This window comes from Microplitis mediator, chromosome 1 (genome assembly GCF_029852145.1).
Source record: "Microplitis mediator isolate UGA2020A chromosome 1, iyMicMedi2.1, whole genome shotgun sequence".
Classification (NCBI taxonomy): Eukaryota; Metazoa; Arthropoda; class Insecta; order Hymenoptera; family Braconidae; genus Microplitis; species Microplitis mediator.
Window position 1 is genome coordinate 19,085,766 of NC_079969.1, and position 19,334 is coordinate 19,105,099.

The window sequence follows — 19,334 nt, forward strand, 5'->3', positions numbered from 1 at the left end:
TCTCACGGAATCAGCAGCGTTGCACCTATAATTAATCTTAATTCACTAATGGACGGGAGAACGTCTTAATTTATAACACTTATTTGTAGGTGTAATAATAACTGATTTATTAACCGATAAATATTTAATAAGTAGCTCACACTGAGCGTTCAACAATATTCCTCTTTTATAAATTACGACTCAAATAAAACAAAACAGAATAAATAATAAGACAAACAAGTTGGCAGTGATAAGAAAAAGCGCGACTGTACGGCGTGGCGCGTCAACCAAGAGTGACTTCCCTCCAAAAAGGTCCTCTAGTGCTTTTCTTTCATGGTTGACCAATCTCAAAGTGCCTAGGGAATTGCTAGGGCCCATCCGTACTTTAGTAGCTGTAACAATGGAGCGAAACCACACTCAGTCGCTCGAGTAACCCGAGTCGACCAAAGTCTGTTCCAGTGGGTCGACTTGGGGTCTTCTGAGGTGGAGCATTGTGCCTCCAGCAAGTTTCGCCCACCACCAGGTGATGGGGAACTGCGCAGAGCTCGTACGACCCAGAGTCGTATGGGCGTTGATGCCTCTTGGTTGTCGCGACGTCGGTTAGTTAATAATTTTCGTTACCGGGTTCCACGAAAGACCGAGGCTCCGATATCGCCTCGTCACACTATATACTTTATAAACTATTTTATACATAACTATTTGATAAATACCATTATTTCTATTCTCTATTCAATCAAATAGAATAATAATAATAACAATAATAATAATAATAGTATAAATCCTCGTGTCTAACGTCATCCATTTTTAAGCTTCATTGTCGGCATTTTCTTAGAATTTCTCTGGAATTACTCTGCATGATAACAAAATTTGAAGCTAACTAAACAAGCTTTAAAGTACTTTTTACTGAAATTGTCTATCAGTTTCAGTTTTAATGTTATATAAGCTTTAACAGATAATAAAAACTGATTTTTTTCGAAAAATCGTAAAAATTTCAAACAGCCATTACTTCAAAAGTGATCAACCGATTTAGCTCATCTTCAAATTTGATCAAGATAATCGCCTATAAAATAAGTTTAAAATATTTCATTAAGAACCGATAAGAACTGTAGATGCTATCGTAATGACAAGAACAGTGATAATTATAGGAAGTAGAGGTACATTTGATACATTATAAGTAATAAAAGAAATACTTTCAAAATATAAAATAGCTGTGAAATTCACAGGCTATTTTGTGCACAATAAAATACAGCTGACGAATTATGAGAAGAAGTGGTCAAAATGTAAAGTTTAAGGTTATAAATTAAAGCTTATTAAACAAGCTTTCAGATACTTTTTACGGAAATTGTCTATGAGTATTAGGTTTAAACTTATATAAACTTGAAAGTGGATAAAAACGGATTTTTTCGAAAAATCGTGGATATTTCAAAAAGCCATAACTTCCAAACTAATTGACTGATTTAGCCCATCTTCGAAGTTAACCGTGATAGTCGCCCATAGAATAAGTGTGAAAAACTTCATTAAAATCCAATAAGAATTGTAGACGCAATCGTGTCCTCAAAACTGCGTTATATCTCATATATATGTATATGGGTCATTCCACCAAATAAAATTATTTTTACGGGGCGACCCTCGTCGATTTGGTTCAAACTTTGTGGAGTCGTTCTATATATTAAAAAAAAAATTCTCTGAAAATTTGAGCCTTTTATGTGCAGCTGTTTCAAAGTTATGATTTTTTGAATTTTTTAAAAATTTTTGTTTTCAACTTTTTCATTAATTTTTTTAAAGGTGTTACGTTCTGGCTTTAATTAAATTTAAATAAAAATTTTAAATAATTTTTTTTTTGAAGTCTCGAATTATTTATTCGCCACAGTGGGCGAATAAACGGTCCGACACTTCTTATAATCATAATTAATTAATAAATTAATAAATCGTTACTTTGTTGGCGATATTATTTTTATTCACCGCCAACAATGTAACGGAAATCTTTTGCGATAAGAGAGTCGCCGTGGCTCGTGGATAGTCTAAATAGATGACGATGCATGAGATCCGGGCCACGACGATTCTCTCATAGGAAACCTGAGATGCAACGTTAACATTTTGAAAATGTATAATACCAAGGAGCGACAGAATCAAGTCAGTCGATAAAAGTCAGTCGTTTACAGGCAGTCGATCACAAGATCTAGTAGAGCCAAGAACTCTACACAAACCTGCTGGCTTGATCCTGTCACTCGGACTTGAAGCAAAATATATATCCGTATTTTATTTAAATACGCACTCCTTATTTAAACTTTGGGCGCCGCTACGGGCAGCCCAAAAATCACATACCTCGTATTGGGCGCCGCTACTGGCAGCCCAATACTCTCACCTGTTCCGGGCGCCGATCCCGGCAGCCTGAACGTTTCCTTTCCAAACCCGAAATTCATGCTTCGAGGCCGATGACGCAGGAGGTCAGGATGTGCGGTACAGCTCGGTCGCGGGATTCGAGGTGTTATCGCGGACCTCACCGAAGGTCATCCGAGAGTTGGGTCGGAGGAAGTTCTTGTTGAGCTTTCCAGCTCTTGTGTTGTTGAGCTTTTGAGCTCGTGTGTTGTTGAGCCGTCGAGCTCGTGTGTTGTTGAGCTTTCAAGCTCTTGTGTTGTTGAGCCTTCGAGCTCTGGTGGTTTGATCGACGAATTAAAATTGCTTTCCTCTACGAAGGAACCGAGTCTTCGGGGCTCGTCTTGTTTGCGTTCAAAGGAGACATCAAAGGAATTACTAGGGGCGAGCTATAGGGCCCACAATCGTCTTCATGGTAAGTCACTAACTTTTTGCATAAAATAAAAGAAGGTCAACGGCTGACGCACCTGGGGTCTATTGACACCCTAACGACGTCAACCTGGTTAAATTAAAAATATTCTGTCGGATTAATAGATAAGCCAGAATGTAACAAAGGAAAAAATTTTTTTTTAAAAATGAGCACATAACAGTTTTTCGTAGGAAAAATTCTCAGCTTTCCAATAAAAATATCTATTTTTCATTTTATGTTACAAAAGACCTTTTAAAATTCGATTAAAGACGAAAAAACGATTTTTATGACTGTGCGGCGCTTGATACATCTAATTTGATATTTTTTTCTGAAAGCTGAGACTTTTTCCCACAAAATATGTAATTTTCACGATGTGCATATTTTTTGTTTGAATAAAATTAAATAAAATATAAACTCTCTATGATTAAAAAACGTTAATTCTTATTTTTTTTGAGGATGTTGATACATTTTTACCACATATATATCCTAAGCTATCAACAATAAGTGAGATAGGGTGCACTGCTTGTGTTTCTTTCACCGTTTATGACTCAAAGTATTGTACGTCCAAAACATTTATTTTCTAAAAAAAGTCATCATTCCCTGATTAAACCAAACGATTCGAAACGGTTTGTAATGTTAAATGCCCATAAAAAGGGTGATTCAAAAGTATTCAAAGTATTCAAAAGCCTTAAAAAGTATTTAAAATTTTTTTTCCAATCATTTTAAGTCGTTTCTTTTAATAAAGGATGGTTATAACAGTGAAATCAACGCTGGTAAAATTTTGAATAGCCCGGATGTATTAACTTGCGGTGTGAGGATATGTTTTCGGGTATGTATCTGCAGTAAAGCTCTAAAAACAAAAAATTATATAACTATTTTTCATGATACCAGCATCAATGGTTCAAGTCTAGGAATTAGTAATTTGAACTTTGATTCTTGTGTTTTGTTCAATAGTGATTTCAGACTATTGATGTCATCTGCGTTGATGACAGTTCTGACTTTGTAATCAAGTTTTATAAAAATTTGTGTGCATAATAAATAGTATTTATGGTTTCTGTTTAACTATAAATTGCAAAGCATAAGTTAGGCGTACACTAATGGTTGATCGCACCATTGGGTTTAATATAACTTGATTCTAACTGGCTGCTGACACTGATAATAATTTTCAATGCAGGTAATCATGAAAAAAATAGTGTGTAACACTAGATGAAACACGACTTCAGATTGCAGTTATTGTCAGCTTTTGCCTACGGCTCGGGCAGCCTACTTTACTTTCTTCTGACATCGTTTTGTTTCATCTCTTGCCACACAATGAACTATTACAGTTTGTTAAAACTATAAAATCAATGACTTGTATTTAAATAATTATTGATTTTGTTCAAACAAAAAATATGCACATCGTGAAAATTACATATTTTGTGGGAAAAAGTCTCAGCTTTCAGAAAAAAATATCAAATTAGATGTATCAAGCGCCGCACAGTCATAAAAATCGTTTTTTCGTCTTTAATCGAATTTTAAAAGGTCTTTTGTAACATAAAATGAAAAATAGATATTTTTATTGGAAAGCTGAGAATTTTTCCTACGAAAAACTGTTATGTGCTCATTTTTAAAAAAAAATTTTTTCCTTTAAACAAATTAATGAAAAAGTTGAAAACAAAAATTTTTAAAAAATTCAAAAAATCATAACTTTGAAACAGCTGCATATAAAAGGCTCAAATTTTCAGAGAATTTTTTTTTTAATATATAGAACGACTCCACAAAGTTTGAACCAAATCGACGAGGGTCGCCCCGTAAAAATAATTTTATTTGGTGGAATGACCCATATATATATATATATATATATATATATATATATATATATATATATATATATATATATATATATATATATATATATATATATATACTAGAGTGGCGCAAAAAAACCGACTATTTTTTTTTTCCATCTCGCATGAAAATTTGTTGGTTTACGATGTTTTAAGAAGCCTCTCCACAAATCAGCTCGATAAAAAATTTTTAAGAGGTCGCTCACGAATTTAGAAAATATTAAAAATGATCGAAATTCGGATTTTTATTTAAGAATTTTTTTTTTTCTCGTGGCAGTAATAGTTTATAATTGTAAAATCATGACTATGCTGAAAATTTCAGCCCAAAATTTAAATATTAAAACGGCACTCAAGAATTTTGAATGTTTCCGAGCGCAGACTCTTGGACGTTTTTGAGCGACCCTTAAATATTAATAATAAAGCTTCTCGATTATTTCACCATCAATTTGCATGACAAGGAATGAAAATATAACCCATGAAATTGAAATAATAAGTTACATACCTACTTTTTTATTTTTTAATTCAATTTGTAGGTTTTTTCGCTTATTTAAAACTTACCAAATTTTATTGTTTAAGACTGTCCTGTATATTTTAGGTAGATTTTTTTTTAAATCTAACTATTGTATTTGTCCTCATGGTCGATTTTTCAAGGAATTTCGTCATAAACTATCATAATTAGTTGAGTAGTGTTCAAAAATACCATCCGTTAAAAAATTTATATATATATATACATATATAAACTTTTGAACTAAATGTATTTCCTGACTCAGCTCGTCGAGCTGAGTTTAGAAGTAGCAAAATTTTTTGAAAATTCCATCATGAGGACAAATACAATAGTTAGATTTTTATGAAATCTACTAGAAATTCGCGTAAGCAAAGCTTTAAGAACAGAAGTGTTCATTGGTTTATTAGTGAAATGGAAAGAAAGTGGTTGTTTTCCCGGCTTGTTGATTTGTTAAAGCATAAAAACAGTCGCATGATCAGCGAGCTCTGCTTTTTGAACCCATTACCATCATCATGGAACCATTCAAAACACTAAAGAGAATTTTCAGAAAGCACGATCAATTTTCACAGCACGAGGCGATAAGCAGGAAGACATCAACACAAATTGATATAAATCATAAAAATGGCGTCAAGTGTTGACGGAGTGAGGTCAGTTGATAAGGTAGAAATTTTTACAAATTGTTGATATCCACAAGGTTACTAAATTAGCGGAATCAGTTTTGGCAAAGTTCGTATTGTCAAGTTCTTTATCTCGGTTGCACCTACTCTGACAAAATTGGGCACGGTGGGGGGCAGAAGTGATCACCGCCTGGTGATCAGCAAACGAGTACATAAATTTCTGAAACTAACGGATACCAACTTAACTAACTTAATAATATTATTCTTATTATCAATGTTTCGAGTCTCGGATCTTTCTCGTACCAAGATGCCAAGTGAACGATAAAATTAATACTATCCACGGGAAAATTATTCAAACAGTCGTGATCGGCCAAGTCAAAATACGGCAGCTGTCAAAATAAACATAACCTTACATTATTTAATAATAATGTAAGGATTAAATAAATAAATAACTGACCACGTGTCAGCGTCGAATTATACAGTGAAATTTAAAATGTCACAATATATATATGAATTCATACACACATATTTATATAAATATATTGTAGACTCTTGAACGGAAAATGAAGAACAAATATGATTTCAATGAACGTTACCTAGAAAATTATTTATGACATCGTCGGCGACATCCCATTCTTTGAATAAATCAAATAATGATCGAGTTTCAGAATGATGATCACTCACCATTGCTTTTATCTTTAACCTAATACTGTTTGTAAAATAATTTGAAAAATAGAACACAAACACTCAATTACTAATATAAAGTTAGAAAATATGTATGAAAGTCAAGTATAAATTTTTAATTTTGATTAAAAGTTAATAATATCTAAGTATATCACGAAAGCGTAAAAAAAACAAAAACGGACATTCGATAACTAATAAAGATTTCAAAATATATACAGTAAGCTAAATATTAAAATCGGATTACACATACAAAAGATAGATAGTATTTAATAACCACATTAAAAATGTAAAAATATTTGCAATAAGTTTAGTTACATATAAAACTTTTTTTTTTAATAACAATTTAGAATCGTCGAATGTATCACGCATATAGAAGAAAGACAATCGCATCACAATGCCGGGTTCTTTAAATGTACTACTACCCTGCCTACAGTTTCTATCTTCAGAAGACTCTTCAAGTGGTGGGGTGATTGTCTTTCTTCTACATGCGTGATACATTTGACGATTCTGAATTGTTATTAAAAAAAAAAATAATTATATGTAACTAAACTAACTGAAAATATTGTAACGGGGTGGAATGCTCCCACATTAAAATTTAAATTCAATTTCGACTCGCGCCAAAAGATCCGCCCTCCTTCTTTAACAACTGTCAATAATTGAGGAAATACAGTCACTGATGCGCCGGGGTCACTACGGTCGAGTCCCGACATTAGGTTTTAGGGGTTGGCCAACCTGAGTGGAGAGGTACGAGGGTCAGAGACGACGAGCTATCGGTTTCTTGGCTCGCAGCAACCGCCGTGGACGGACGTGCCTTACTACGACTATCACTAACATCTTGGTTTCCACTACAATTTCCGTCTACTACTACTACACGTGCTGCTAGTGATAACCGACATGGGCCAAGAGCGTATAAGCCCACGACTCGTGGAAGCTTATTCTTTATTATGTTTGATTAAGCTTATTTAAACCGTTTAATTATGTAATATTTATTGTGGCACGGACCTGGTTGATTGGAAAGGATTGGAATAGTTTGGTGGACTTGGAAGGAAGGACTGGTTATGGTTTTGGTCTTAATATATTTTCTAACTTTGTATTAGTCATTTAGTGTTTGTGTTTTTCTTTAAGTATTTTACATACAATATTAAGTTAAGGATTAAAGCAATGGCGGGTGATCATTATCCTGAAACTCGATCATTATTTCATTTATTCAAAGAATGGAATGTCCCGATGATATCATAAATAATTTTTTAGGTAACGTTTATTGAAATCATATTTTTTTCCCTTGTCCTTTCAAATTTTTACAGTAATATGACAATGCAGATTGTCTTCGTCGTCCTCAGCCTTACGGTTGCCCTGCTATCGTCGCGTCACCGACCTAAAACTAGCGTCATAGTGCCATGGTCACATGACGAATTATCACCTCAACGCATAACCGTGAGGGAAAGTGGGGAGCGAGCCCAAAAACTCAGCCCTAAGACCCTACGGTGATTGAACTTCACTTTAATCTTAGGTCCTAATAAGCGCGCACGTGCTAATAATAATAAAATGAATAGAAATCTATATAAAACATGAAATATTCTAGCGATATACTTGCTACACTAGTATTATAACCTTATCTCTAAATTGAGTCCTCTTATATTATCTAATTGATTGTATTACTGTTAAATTAAATATAAGTTTAACTAAATCAGTGAAAATTCAAAAGAATCTGTGCCACGCGCCCAAATAAAATATAAAGAATCGTTGCCGCTAACGAGCAACACGATATTAAACGAATTTACTACTACGAATAACTGTAAGTAATTTTTATTATTATACCAGGCAAAATAAATTGTTCATCATATTTTATTATACTGGCAGTAGTTTGCCTACAGTTTTTACCAGCCACTTTATCTATATTAACTAAGTAAATTCGGGAATTTATAGCCGTAAGGTGTTTTATCTAGCTTCTGTCTGTTGTCTGGTTGAATAAGTGTGGGTTTTTCTCATTGCAAGAACCTCACTGCGTTATCCAAGTAAAGACGATTTCGTAGAGGCCAGCCTAAGCCAGGGTTAGACCTACGAATTCTGGTGGCTGCTGGTGGAAATCGCAAGTATAAAAAGCGATTTGACTCAATGTATATGAGTTTTTATGGATACATATATATATATATATATATATATATATATATATATATATATATATATATATATATATATATATATATATATATGTCGGAAAGTCATTACAAGCTTGGGCGTTATCCCGAGTATTGGTCTCAATATTAATATCTCTAAATTTTATTTAAAATGTAAACGAATTATAATTATGCAACACAGTGATTTAATATTAAAAGTATTGTTCACGAATAATGATACTTAGACAAGTAATATAATGAAGATAGTGGCGCACAAATATCAAAATACACTAAATACTAATTAATGCAATAATTGATTACAAAGGAAATTATAATAATTGTAATACACGACAGTCTCATAATATTCAAATAAAACCCGATCGAATAATTTACAAATACTACGGCAAACTAGGCTCGAGAACGAATCCACGGTCGACAGGACAACTTGAACTCGCACGACGAATGTTCAATCAGAACTGACCGACTCAACTAGTTCAAAAAACTCTGTACTCTTCATTAGAAACCTTTTAGTCAAAAATGTTTAAAGAAGGACAACAATCTTATTATCTTACTATCTTGTCCTCTGTGTCTTACTACATCCATCCTGTGACCGTGGCTACGTTTGGTGAACAGATGTCACAGCGAGCCTAAGCCTCCCGTAATAAACATAATCTACTTAAGTTGTAAACAACTAGAGCTTAAATTTTATTTAATTGTTACTGTAAAAACTAGTCTCGACTGTTAGGAATTTCCCGTCTCATTGGAAAACCCCATTTTATTCTTTCATCTCCGACATATATATATATATATATATATATATATATATATATATATATATATATATATATATATATAGATACATATGTAACAGAACCAAGTTTTGAGGACACGATTGCACCTACAATTCTTATCGGATCCTTTTAAAACTTTTCACACTTATTGTATGGGTGCTTACCACGGTTAAGTTCAAAGATGGGCTAAATCGTTCGATTAGTTTAGAAGTTATGGCTGTTTGCAATTTCTACGATTTTTTGAAAAAATCAGCTTTTATCCACTTTCAAGTTCATATAATTTAAAAATTAATACTTATAGATGATTCCCGTCAAAAGTACTTGAAAGCTTGTCTTATAAGCTTTAATTTATGACCTTAAACTTTATGTTTTGACCATTTCGTCCAATAATTTGATAGCCTTGAAAATTTTAATGGAATCAAAAAATGGTTAAAATATGGTTTTCATTCCGCATAACTTATGCTTATCCTATTATAATCCAGTTTTGTCAGTTGTATTTCATTGTGCACAAAATAAACTGTTAATTCTACTGCTATTCTATATTTTAAAAGTATTTTTTTTATTACTTATGATGTTTCAAATGTACCTGTATGGCCAATTATTATTACTGGTCTTGTCAGTACGATAGCACGCACAGTCCTTATCGGATCTTTACGAAATTCTCTACACTCATTCTATAGGTGATTATCTTGATCAAATTCGGAGATGAGCTAAATCGGTCGATTAGTTTTGAAGTAATGGCTGTTAGAAATATTCATGATTTTTCGTAAAAATAAGTTTTTAATCACTGCTAAAGTTTCTATAACTTTAAAACTAATATTCATAGACAATTTCCGTAAAAAGTATCTGAAAGCTTGTCTAATAATCTTTAATTTATGAGCCTAAACTTTATGTTTTGAATATTTCTTCCAATAATTCGATAGCCTTGAAATTTTTAATGAAATCAAAAAATGTTGGAAATATAGTTTTCATTCCACATAACTTGAGCATTTCTCATTATAATCCAATTTCGTCAGTTGTGTTTTATTGTGAAGAAAATTATCTGTAAATTTCGCAGCTATTTTATATTTTAAAAGGATTTCTTTTGTCACTAATGATATTTCAAACGTACCTGTACGTCCTACAATTATAACTGGTCTTGCCATCGTAATAGCGATTACAATTATGATCTCATACTAATTAAATTTTCTATACTTTGATTATGTAGAGGTTAGTTTGGTACATTACCTGTATAATGTTTTGTCAAATCAACTATCTGAAGTTCTCTATCAAAAATAGTCGTTGTCTTTTTTTACCCTCACTCTTAAAAAACGAGCCTAATTTCATATCATGACTATACAATAACATGAATCATAAGATATGTATGTATGAAACTTTTTATCTAGATTAATTGGAAAATCTACCTTCCATTTCGGCTGCCGAATGGCCTTTTTTTGAGGTAACATTGTCGTTTTCAAAATTTCCAGTAATTGATCGATGGTAAGTTTTGTTAGCGTATCATCATTTTGAGAATCAGATGGCAACTAGACAAAAAAATAAAATTAATAAATGATAAAATGAAATCGTAGACTTGGTATTCAAATCATAATTGATGATGTTCACTTCTTTATTGAGATGTAAAGGACTAGGAGAAGTTTCATCATGATTTACATATCCACCGACAAGATCTGGAGTACCAGTAACAGTTTCATCTTCAGAAGATCTTACACTTAAATTTTCAAATGTTAAAATATTCTAGAATTAGTTCCATACATTATATTTTTTCTTGATTTCAATTACATAAATGCAGTTGTCTATAAAAATTTGAGAAAATAATAACTTTACTTACGTAACCGGTGTTAGGCTGTAAATTACCCTCCCGAGAAGTTTTAGTTTTATTTTTTGTTGGTATCTTATTCGGTTTTAATGTTTCCTTTTTCGGGTTGATATAAAATTATCATTGTTTGTTATTGATACTGTGTCTTTTTTAATGATATCATCATCATTAAAATGTAACTCACAAACGAATTTATTAGCAGTTAAATTTTGACATAACTCTGAACTCCATTTTTGCAATTTATCAGGATCCTTTGAAAAATATATCAATAAATGTTTATTAGGGTGATTCAAAAAAAGCGAATATTTTTTTTTTAACTTCCGATATTGAAAAGTTGGTTTTCAGGCACCTCTAGAAAATACTCAGACACTTCGAGCTCTTAATATTGATAGGAAGATCCTCCTCATCGCAGTTTTCCACTTTTTCTTTAGTCCCTTATAAAAAACATCATATCTCATTATTAATCAATTTTTTAATAAAATCTTCACACACTTTTTTGTAGGGAATTGAATGATCTACAAAAAAGATCTAATATGTGTGAGCAATTACTTTAACCATTTCAAAGATATCCGAGTTAAAAGTTTAAGGAATTTATCAAAAAAAAGTTTTTTTTTTTAATTTTCTACCTCATCAAAAAATAATTTTTGTCGAATGAGCGTGACCTATTTTCGTAAGAAATTTAACGCTCTGCAAAAAAGGTCCAATGTGTTTAATCGATTACTCTAACCGTTTAAAAGATATTCGTATCCGAACTCTAATGCTTTCTGATTTTAAGAATTTTTTAATAACTTTTTAAAATTTATCCATTAAATTCATGAATTTCAGAAATATTCATAAGAATTTTAGCTCATATTAATAGAATCAAAGTAATTACTTTGCATTTAATTTTTTTCTCGGTGTATAATATTTTCTAATCAACTTTTATTAATTTTTTTTTTTAAATTTATTTTTCCTCCAAAATTACGACTTGCGGTAATCGGAAAAAATAGACTTGGAAAAAATAGATCCGGAAAGAATAGATCCAGAAAAAATAGACCCGGAAAAAATAGATCCGGAAAAAATAGACCCGGATAAAATAGGCTTGGAAAAGCGATTTTTCAACTGTTTAACGATCTCGTTAATTTTTTCCGTGGAAAAAAGATATTCCAAGGGGGTCCAGGGGCAAAGCCCCGGTGGGGGTTGGGGGGCGAAGCCCCCCAGATGAAAATAAAACTTTTTATTATTTTGTGAACGCAACAGCATGACCTACCCTATATTTTCCGGGGCCATTTTTTCGGATTACCTGATCTACCATTATCTAACTTTTGGAGGATGGATTTTTAATTAAAAAAAAAAAAAAAAAAATCACGGATCTATTATTATTATTATTATTACACTGTAAAAAGAGCGTTGTTAAAAATGGACTCATTTTAACTTCGCCCGGTGTTAAAATAAAATTACACCGGTGTTGAAAATACCGTGTAACGGGGTAAAATTTAAATAGATAGTGATAATTAAATTTAAATTTGAATAAATTTTCCACGGTTGGTCAATGACCCAATAACCATAAACCCCGTGATCTAGTTTATCGACTTGTCACCGGGAGCGCCAATTTTGGAGGCTTGTCCTCTAGAACCAATTAGAATTAAACAAGTGGAAACGTTTACGATAATTGCCGAAAGGTCACGAACTGACACTTTTATTAGTGCGTGCACGAGGTGAAACCACACACAGTCGGACGGACCGGCACAGACACCAGACGGGTGACAATATTCTACAGGTAATTATACAGACTCTGGAGAGGTACTCTGTGGAATCTTCTAGAAGCAATAATTTAATTAAATTAATAAATCGTGTATCCGGCCGGTAGCCGAAGCGCTAAAATTATAATTACTTACTTGTACTGAACTGTTCACAGATATCTATATACAAATTGAGGCAAAATAAAATTGTTGGGGAAAATTGTTGGAAAGAACGTGGTCAACGGAAATCGGCAGGAAGGCTGGAGGATAAAGGACGCCACGATCAGTTTGGAAGGAAAAATTACACAGAGGTAAATAAATCGTCGGCAGGAGGCCACAATTTATTGAACTATTAATTAAATAATAATTAAGAAATTCGTGGGCAGTCGCCATTTCCGGTTGATTAAAATAAATTACGAATTCTCGGCAAGAAGGCCAGAATTCAAAATTTAATTTACACGCGGTCCGTCGGATAAAATTCTCGGCAAGAAGGCCAGAATTTATTAACAATTACAATTAAATTAGAAAGTTCAATTTCTCGGCAGGAGGGCCAGAAATTTTAAATAATAAAATCTAGTTAATAAGAAAGTGTAAATAGTAAATTAATAATTTTATTTAATAAGAATATTATACAATTATAAAATCTAAAAAGACTGAAGAAAGGTAAAAGTGCTGTGAATTAGTGATAAAAGGATAAATAAATATAAGGAATAAAAATTATCGGTAAATTGATGCCAGTCATAATTATAAAATAAAATTGTTGATGCGAGTTAGAGAAAGATAACGTCAGTCGCGGGCGACAGTTTTCGGTGTCAGTAAATTCTTACTCAACAACTTGATAATCGAAAAACTGAAAGTACAAAATTATAAAAGAAATAAAATTACAGTCGTGGAAATTTTGATTATAAGATTATAAAAGAAATAAAATTGCTGTCGTGGAAATTTTAATGATAAAATTTTAAAATAAATAAAATCATAGTCGTGAAAAATTTTAAGTAAAAGTTTTGGAATAAACAAAATTATGTTCGGGAAATAAATTACAAAATTATAACGTGTGTGTGTATAAGAATCAGTCCTGTGGAAAATTAAAATCATAGCGTGTGTGTGTGTGTGTGTGTGTAAGTGGGAAGAAAAATTTAAGTATTCCAGGGGAATATATTTAAATTTCGTTAATTAAAATAAGATCCAGGGGATCGGGCAAGTTGCCGAAATTAATTTTATTGTAAAGTCCTGGGGAAAATTTTTGTTTTTGAATTAAAAGATCCAGGGGATCAGGCCGGTGGCCAATAATTATAAAGTCCAGGGGACTAATATTGCGTTTTATAAAAGATCCAGGGGATCAGGCCGGTGGCCAATATAATAAAAGTCCAGGGAACTCGTTAAATAATTAGTAAAAGTCCGGTGGACAGAATTTGGTTTAGTAATAAGTATTAAGAATAAAAGTCCGGTGGACGAATATTGTATAAGTAATTATAAGGAATATAAAAGCCCGGTGGGCCAATTTGTTAATTACTGAATAAAAGTAAAATTATAGTGATATTAAATTGTGTTTCAAATAAATTCAATCCCTCAATCTCCTCACTCTTATAACTTTCAACGACCCTGAAATTCTAAAATAACATCTCCGGTTCTGGAAGACCGAGTGATAGCTTCCAGTGGCGCCCTTATTAACATCATTTAATAAAGGGGCCATACTTGGCAAGGTTGAGAAATACCCTGTTATAACCAGTGATAAATCGGGGTAGCCGGTGTAAAAGCGGAGTAAAATCGGTGTAAAAGCGTGGTAACCAATGTAGAAACGGAGTAATATTGGTGTAAGAGCGGGGTAAACTGCGTCTGCTTGGAGTATTAACTTTAAAGATTATAAAACACAAAAAATGCCAGTTCTTTTATGAAAATTAATAAAAAATATCATTTTTTAACAAGTATAGTGATCGAGTAAGTAAAGTAAAGATGTTAATTAATTTCTAACGATATTGGTGAATGAACAATTGTTTCTTTTTTTTGTTGTTGTTGTTGTATGTGGTTGTCTTTATTACTTTTATTTTTTTGGGGGCTATTTTTGCCGGGTCTATTTTTTCCGGATCTATTTTTTCCGGATCTATTTTTCCCGGATCTATTTTTTCCAAGTCTATTTTTTCCGTTCTACTTTTTCCGGGTCTATTTTTTCCGAGTCTGTTTTTCCGGGATCCTATTTTTGTGCGATATTTCTACCCCTTCCATAGCGCCGTGCGCGCGGTGCACACACGCAACTTTGTCTATCGGTGTGTCGGGAAACCGAATGAGGCCAAGAGAAACTGAGCGCTGTAGACAAGCGGAGAAGAAATGTTACTCCATGCGTCATTTCGTACCCGCTCAGAGTTGCGTGTTCAAATCCGCACTCGAATTTGATTTTATTCTTTAATTTTTTTTTAACGCAATAAATTTTAAAATATTTATCTGTTCAAATATTTTAGTTAATTGATAATTAAAAATTTTTTGATAAATTTCAATGGCTGTAAAATAGATAAATAAATATTAAAACATAATCCTCTCATTGTACTTTCATTTAATAATAAATTTTAGATTATTAATTTGAATTTTAATAAATAATTATTATTAAAAGCCATTTATTATTAATGTTAGTTATTATTTTTAATTGTTACTTAAAGTTTCAAATACGATTTTTATACAAGCTGTTACATCCAATCGGTGCACTGACGCTGTGGACGTGCGTTAATGTTTTGGTTTCAGGAGGTTCAAGTCGTGTGTTCACAACCACGACTAAGTCAAATTTTTTTTTTTTTTTTTTCAAACTAATTAATAGTTAATTAATTTCTTATTATCTTCAACTAATTTTTACAAAAAAAGCTTATTAATATATTATTTAAATAAATAACAAAACATAATTTTTAGACTTTATTTTTAGTTTTTTATCATTTTTATGCTACTAACCGTGATTATAATGGTTAATTTATTATTAGTAATAATTATATATTATTTATAATAATTATTAAACTTATTTCTTACTTGAAGTCTAAAATTCGACTTTTATATTACCTCATGTCTTTAATCCATATGACGGACCAATGGACGCGTGCTATCCTTTTAGCCTCACGTTCGCAGAGTTGCGTGTTCGATTCCTCGGCTTAATCAGATTTTTTTTTCTTTTTTTTTCTAATTCGAATTTTTTTTTAATTTAAGGATTTTATTCACACAGGTTCCCACATCACCCATGAGGTACTGTGTATCGTGATGCGTTCCTATTTTTTTTTATGGTGGGTTCCCCCAGAGGCCTATCCCATAATATAAACCCGGAAACTCAAATGACGTTAACAATTTTTTAAATGATAATAAAATTAATATTAAATTGCATAGCTTAAAGTTGTTGCTTTCTTAGAAAATAAATAAAATGATTAAAACTTCAAACAGCAGACTAGAATATATTTTCAGAAGTAGAGCTGAAGGCTCTAATTTCTTTTAAAAATAAATAAAGTAATTAAAGCTTATAAAACCAGACTAGATTCAGGTGGAAGCAGAGCTTAAGGCTCTAACTACTTCTTAAAATGAATAAATTAATTTAAGCTTTAAAAACCAGACTAGATTCAGGTGGAAGCAGAGCTTAAGTCTCCAACTTTCTTCTTAAAATTAATAAATTAATTAATTAAAGCTTTAAAAACCAGACTAGATTCAGGTGGAAGTAGAGCTGAAGTCTCTAACTTCTTCTTAAAATAAATAGATTAATTAAAGCTTCAAATATTGCACTTGAATACTTATGAAACATCGGAGCTTAAAGCTCTAACTTTATAATAGAATATATAAAATAATATTAATTTTATTAATAGACGAATAATATGAAAATTCAATAATTTAAATTTGATTAATAGACGCAAATAAATAATTGAAATAATGATTTTCTAGAGTGGAAACAGCTGAAAAAAAGTCGAAGATTTTCACGATTCATCCATTATCCAATCGTCATCACTATCATATGCCTGTAAATTCATTTGTTGGGACTGGGGCTTCTTCTTTTCGGCATACAATTTGGAAGGTTGCATCATTTCCACTAAATTTTTGTCGATTGGCATTTCTTTCGCACTTAATTTCTTCGATTTCAAGGTTGATCTTAGAATGCAAAGCGAATTCAGACTTTGTGAATTTAAACTGTTCCTTTTTTTGGTTTTAACGTTAGGTATCATAGAAAAAGTCCTTTCTGCTGCAGCGTTTGAATGAGGAAGGGCTCTTATGATACTTAATAAAACCTGCAAAGTTGGAAACTGTACAGTACCAGCTGAAGACGTGAAGGTGCAAATTTCTCCCCACATCTCATCAAATGAAAATTGGCACCATCAGTCCTTCAGACTTGTACTGACATTGTATAAGAAACGCCATTCTTCCTGAAGATTCCCTTCTGGAATCGCAAGTGTAGTACAGATGTTCTGTAATCGAGAAATCGATGATTCCCTATCAGAATCAAGGAGAGCGATTTCTTTCGAAGAAACTGTCAGATCAGACAAAAAGTGTCGTTCAATGGTAACCGTAGGTGAATTTGATCCGCAGCTGTTACAAAAAATTTTTTACATTGGGAGCGAAGTTCATTAATGACTGATTCAGGAACTCCTAATTCTAATTAGCTCCTTAAATAATCTTCGCAATCGGTTCCAACATCAACTTCAGACTCATCACGGTGGTTCTCGATAGATTTGAAGTCAATGTTTAAAGCCGTAAAGATTGTAGGATCCAATAATTCTGGTTTCATGAACCTTTGAAGTAATTCAACGAACAGTTTCTCCGAAGAAGGTTGCAATATATGGACTCATGTTTCATTGGCTTGAAAGTGTACATTCATATTTTCCAAAGAGTCAAGTGCAAATTTTAAAAAAAGCAGATATGCTTTTGTCACGGGATTACCCATGACATTTAGCAATTTTGTTGCAGCTGCAACACTACTCATAAGAGATTGTTCGGTCAAATAATTAAACATCGCGTCCCAATTGTTCAAAATCCTAGAAATTGCGATTTGACGAGACAACCACCTTGTCGGAGCAAATCGTAAAAGTTTAGAAGAGTTTTGCTTAGAACCTTCCTGGAAAACAGTAAATTCAGCCAATCGTTTAGGACTACCATTGACGAAGTTCGGAATTCCTGAGATAATTTCATCAACTTCACCTGGAATCGCAGCTTTGCAAGCGTCTCTAGCGATTAGCGCTAAAGAATGACAAATACACGATAACGTCAAAAGATGTGGAAGACGTTTGGTGAAATGCTTCTGGAACGAATTAATTATGTCAACCATGACCGGTGCATTATCACGAGCAAGTCTAATTAAATAATCCAGTGGAATTTTATTCTGTTCCAAACTATTTGTAAATTCCTCAAGAAGTTTCGTAGCGCAACAGTCGGTGGCATCAACGTGAATTAATTGTTTTAACTCAGTCCGTATAATCAAAGAATCTGGATCAACATAGAGAGTCATCAACGTCATCCATTTGTCGTTTGTATTATCAGTTGTCTCGTCAACATAAGCCGAAAACTTAGATGTTTGGAGAACTTCTACGATTTGTTGTATATGATTAACGCTGACGACGTTGTTGATAGTTGCAGTAACTTTGGTTCTACTCGCACTCATGTCTTGTAAAATAGCAGGTTCTTGACCGATGGACTGGAATAATTCTAACAAATCTTTAGCGATTGACAAGGGTAGATTTTTCTGACCTATAAAAGTCGCAATCGAATTTCAGCTGCTCTAACACGATTATTAAAATCCAGTTCAGGTGAAGATGGGCTGGCATCGCTTGATGAATCAGCACTGAGATTCGAAACACGCAAATTTTTTAGGTGTAAATCAGTTACGGCGTGCCTTTTAATTTCATACTTTCGACAAGAATATTTTTGATTGCAAATGAGACAGAAAAACTTAGTCAGATCTTTCGGGAGATCCGTCATCCATTTCTTCCACTCTGGATTTTCCTCTAGCCATTGGTGTTGAAAATTTTTTTTCTTGGGTTTCCTTTAGATTTTTTGGAGAAGGCTCTACTAAATCCATGTTTTAAAAATGACTAATTAACACCAATGTTACGCTGATAAAAAAGAATTGAATAAAGAAAAAAAAAAATATGACACTGCCAGGGAATTGAACACGTGACTTCGCGAACGCGAGGCCAAAAATATGATCGCACGTAAAAAAAATTATATAAATAATAAATTAAACTAATAATATTTACTAAAATAATTAAATAGATAAAAAAAAATAATCAAATACTGATTTAAATACCTGAGGCAATTGCTAAAATTCACTGGAAAATTTTTATTTATTGTTTATTTTAATTATTTCTGATTAATTTATTTTAATTATTTCTAATTAATTTATTTTAATTATTTCTAATTAATTTATTTTAATTATGAATGATTAATTTATTTTAAATAATACTTAATATTAAAACAATCACAGATAACAACACTTGACATCAACGACGTAATCCACAGTCACTAACGGGTTAAAATTCAATGAGAA

General features: G+C 32.3%; 1 protein-coding gene across 1 annotated transcript; it reads right to left on the reverse strand.

Annotated features, from left to right (window-relative positions):
- Positions 1 to 17,636: 17,636 nt before the first annotated feature.
- Positions 17,637 to 18,449, reverse strand: LOC130673154 (protein FAM200C-like). The gene has a single exon (XM_057478090.1). The coding sequence runs from the start codon at positions 18,447 to 18,449 to the stop codon at positions 17,637 to 17,639; it is 813 nt and encodes a 270-aa protein (XP_057334073.1).
- Positions 18,450 to 19,334: the final 885 nt, after the last annotated feature.

What these genes read in the sequence shown, in the direction of transcription:
- LOC130673154 (XM_057478090.1), bottom strand. Translation starts at nt 18,449, where the DNA reads ATGAGTGCGAGTAGAACCAAAGTTACTGCAACTATCAACAACGTCGTC.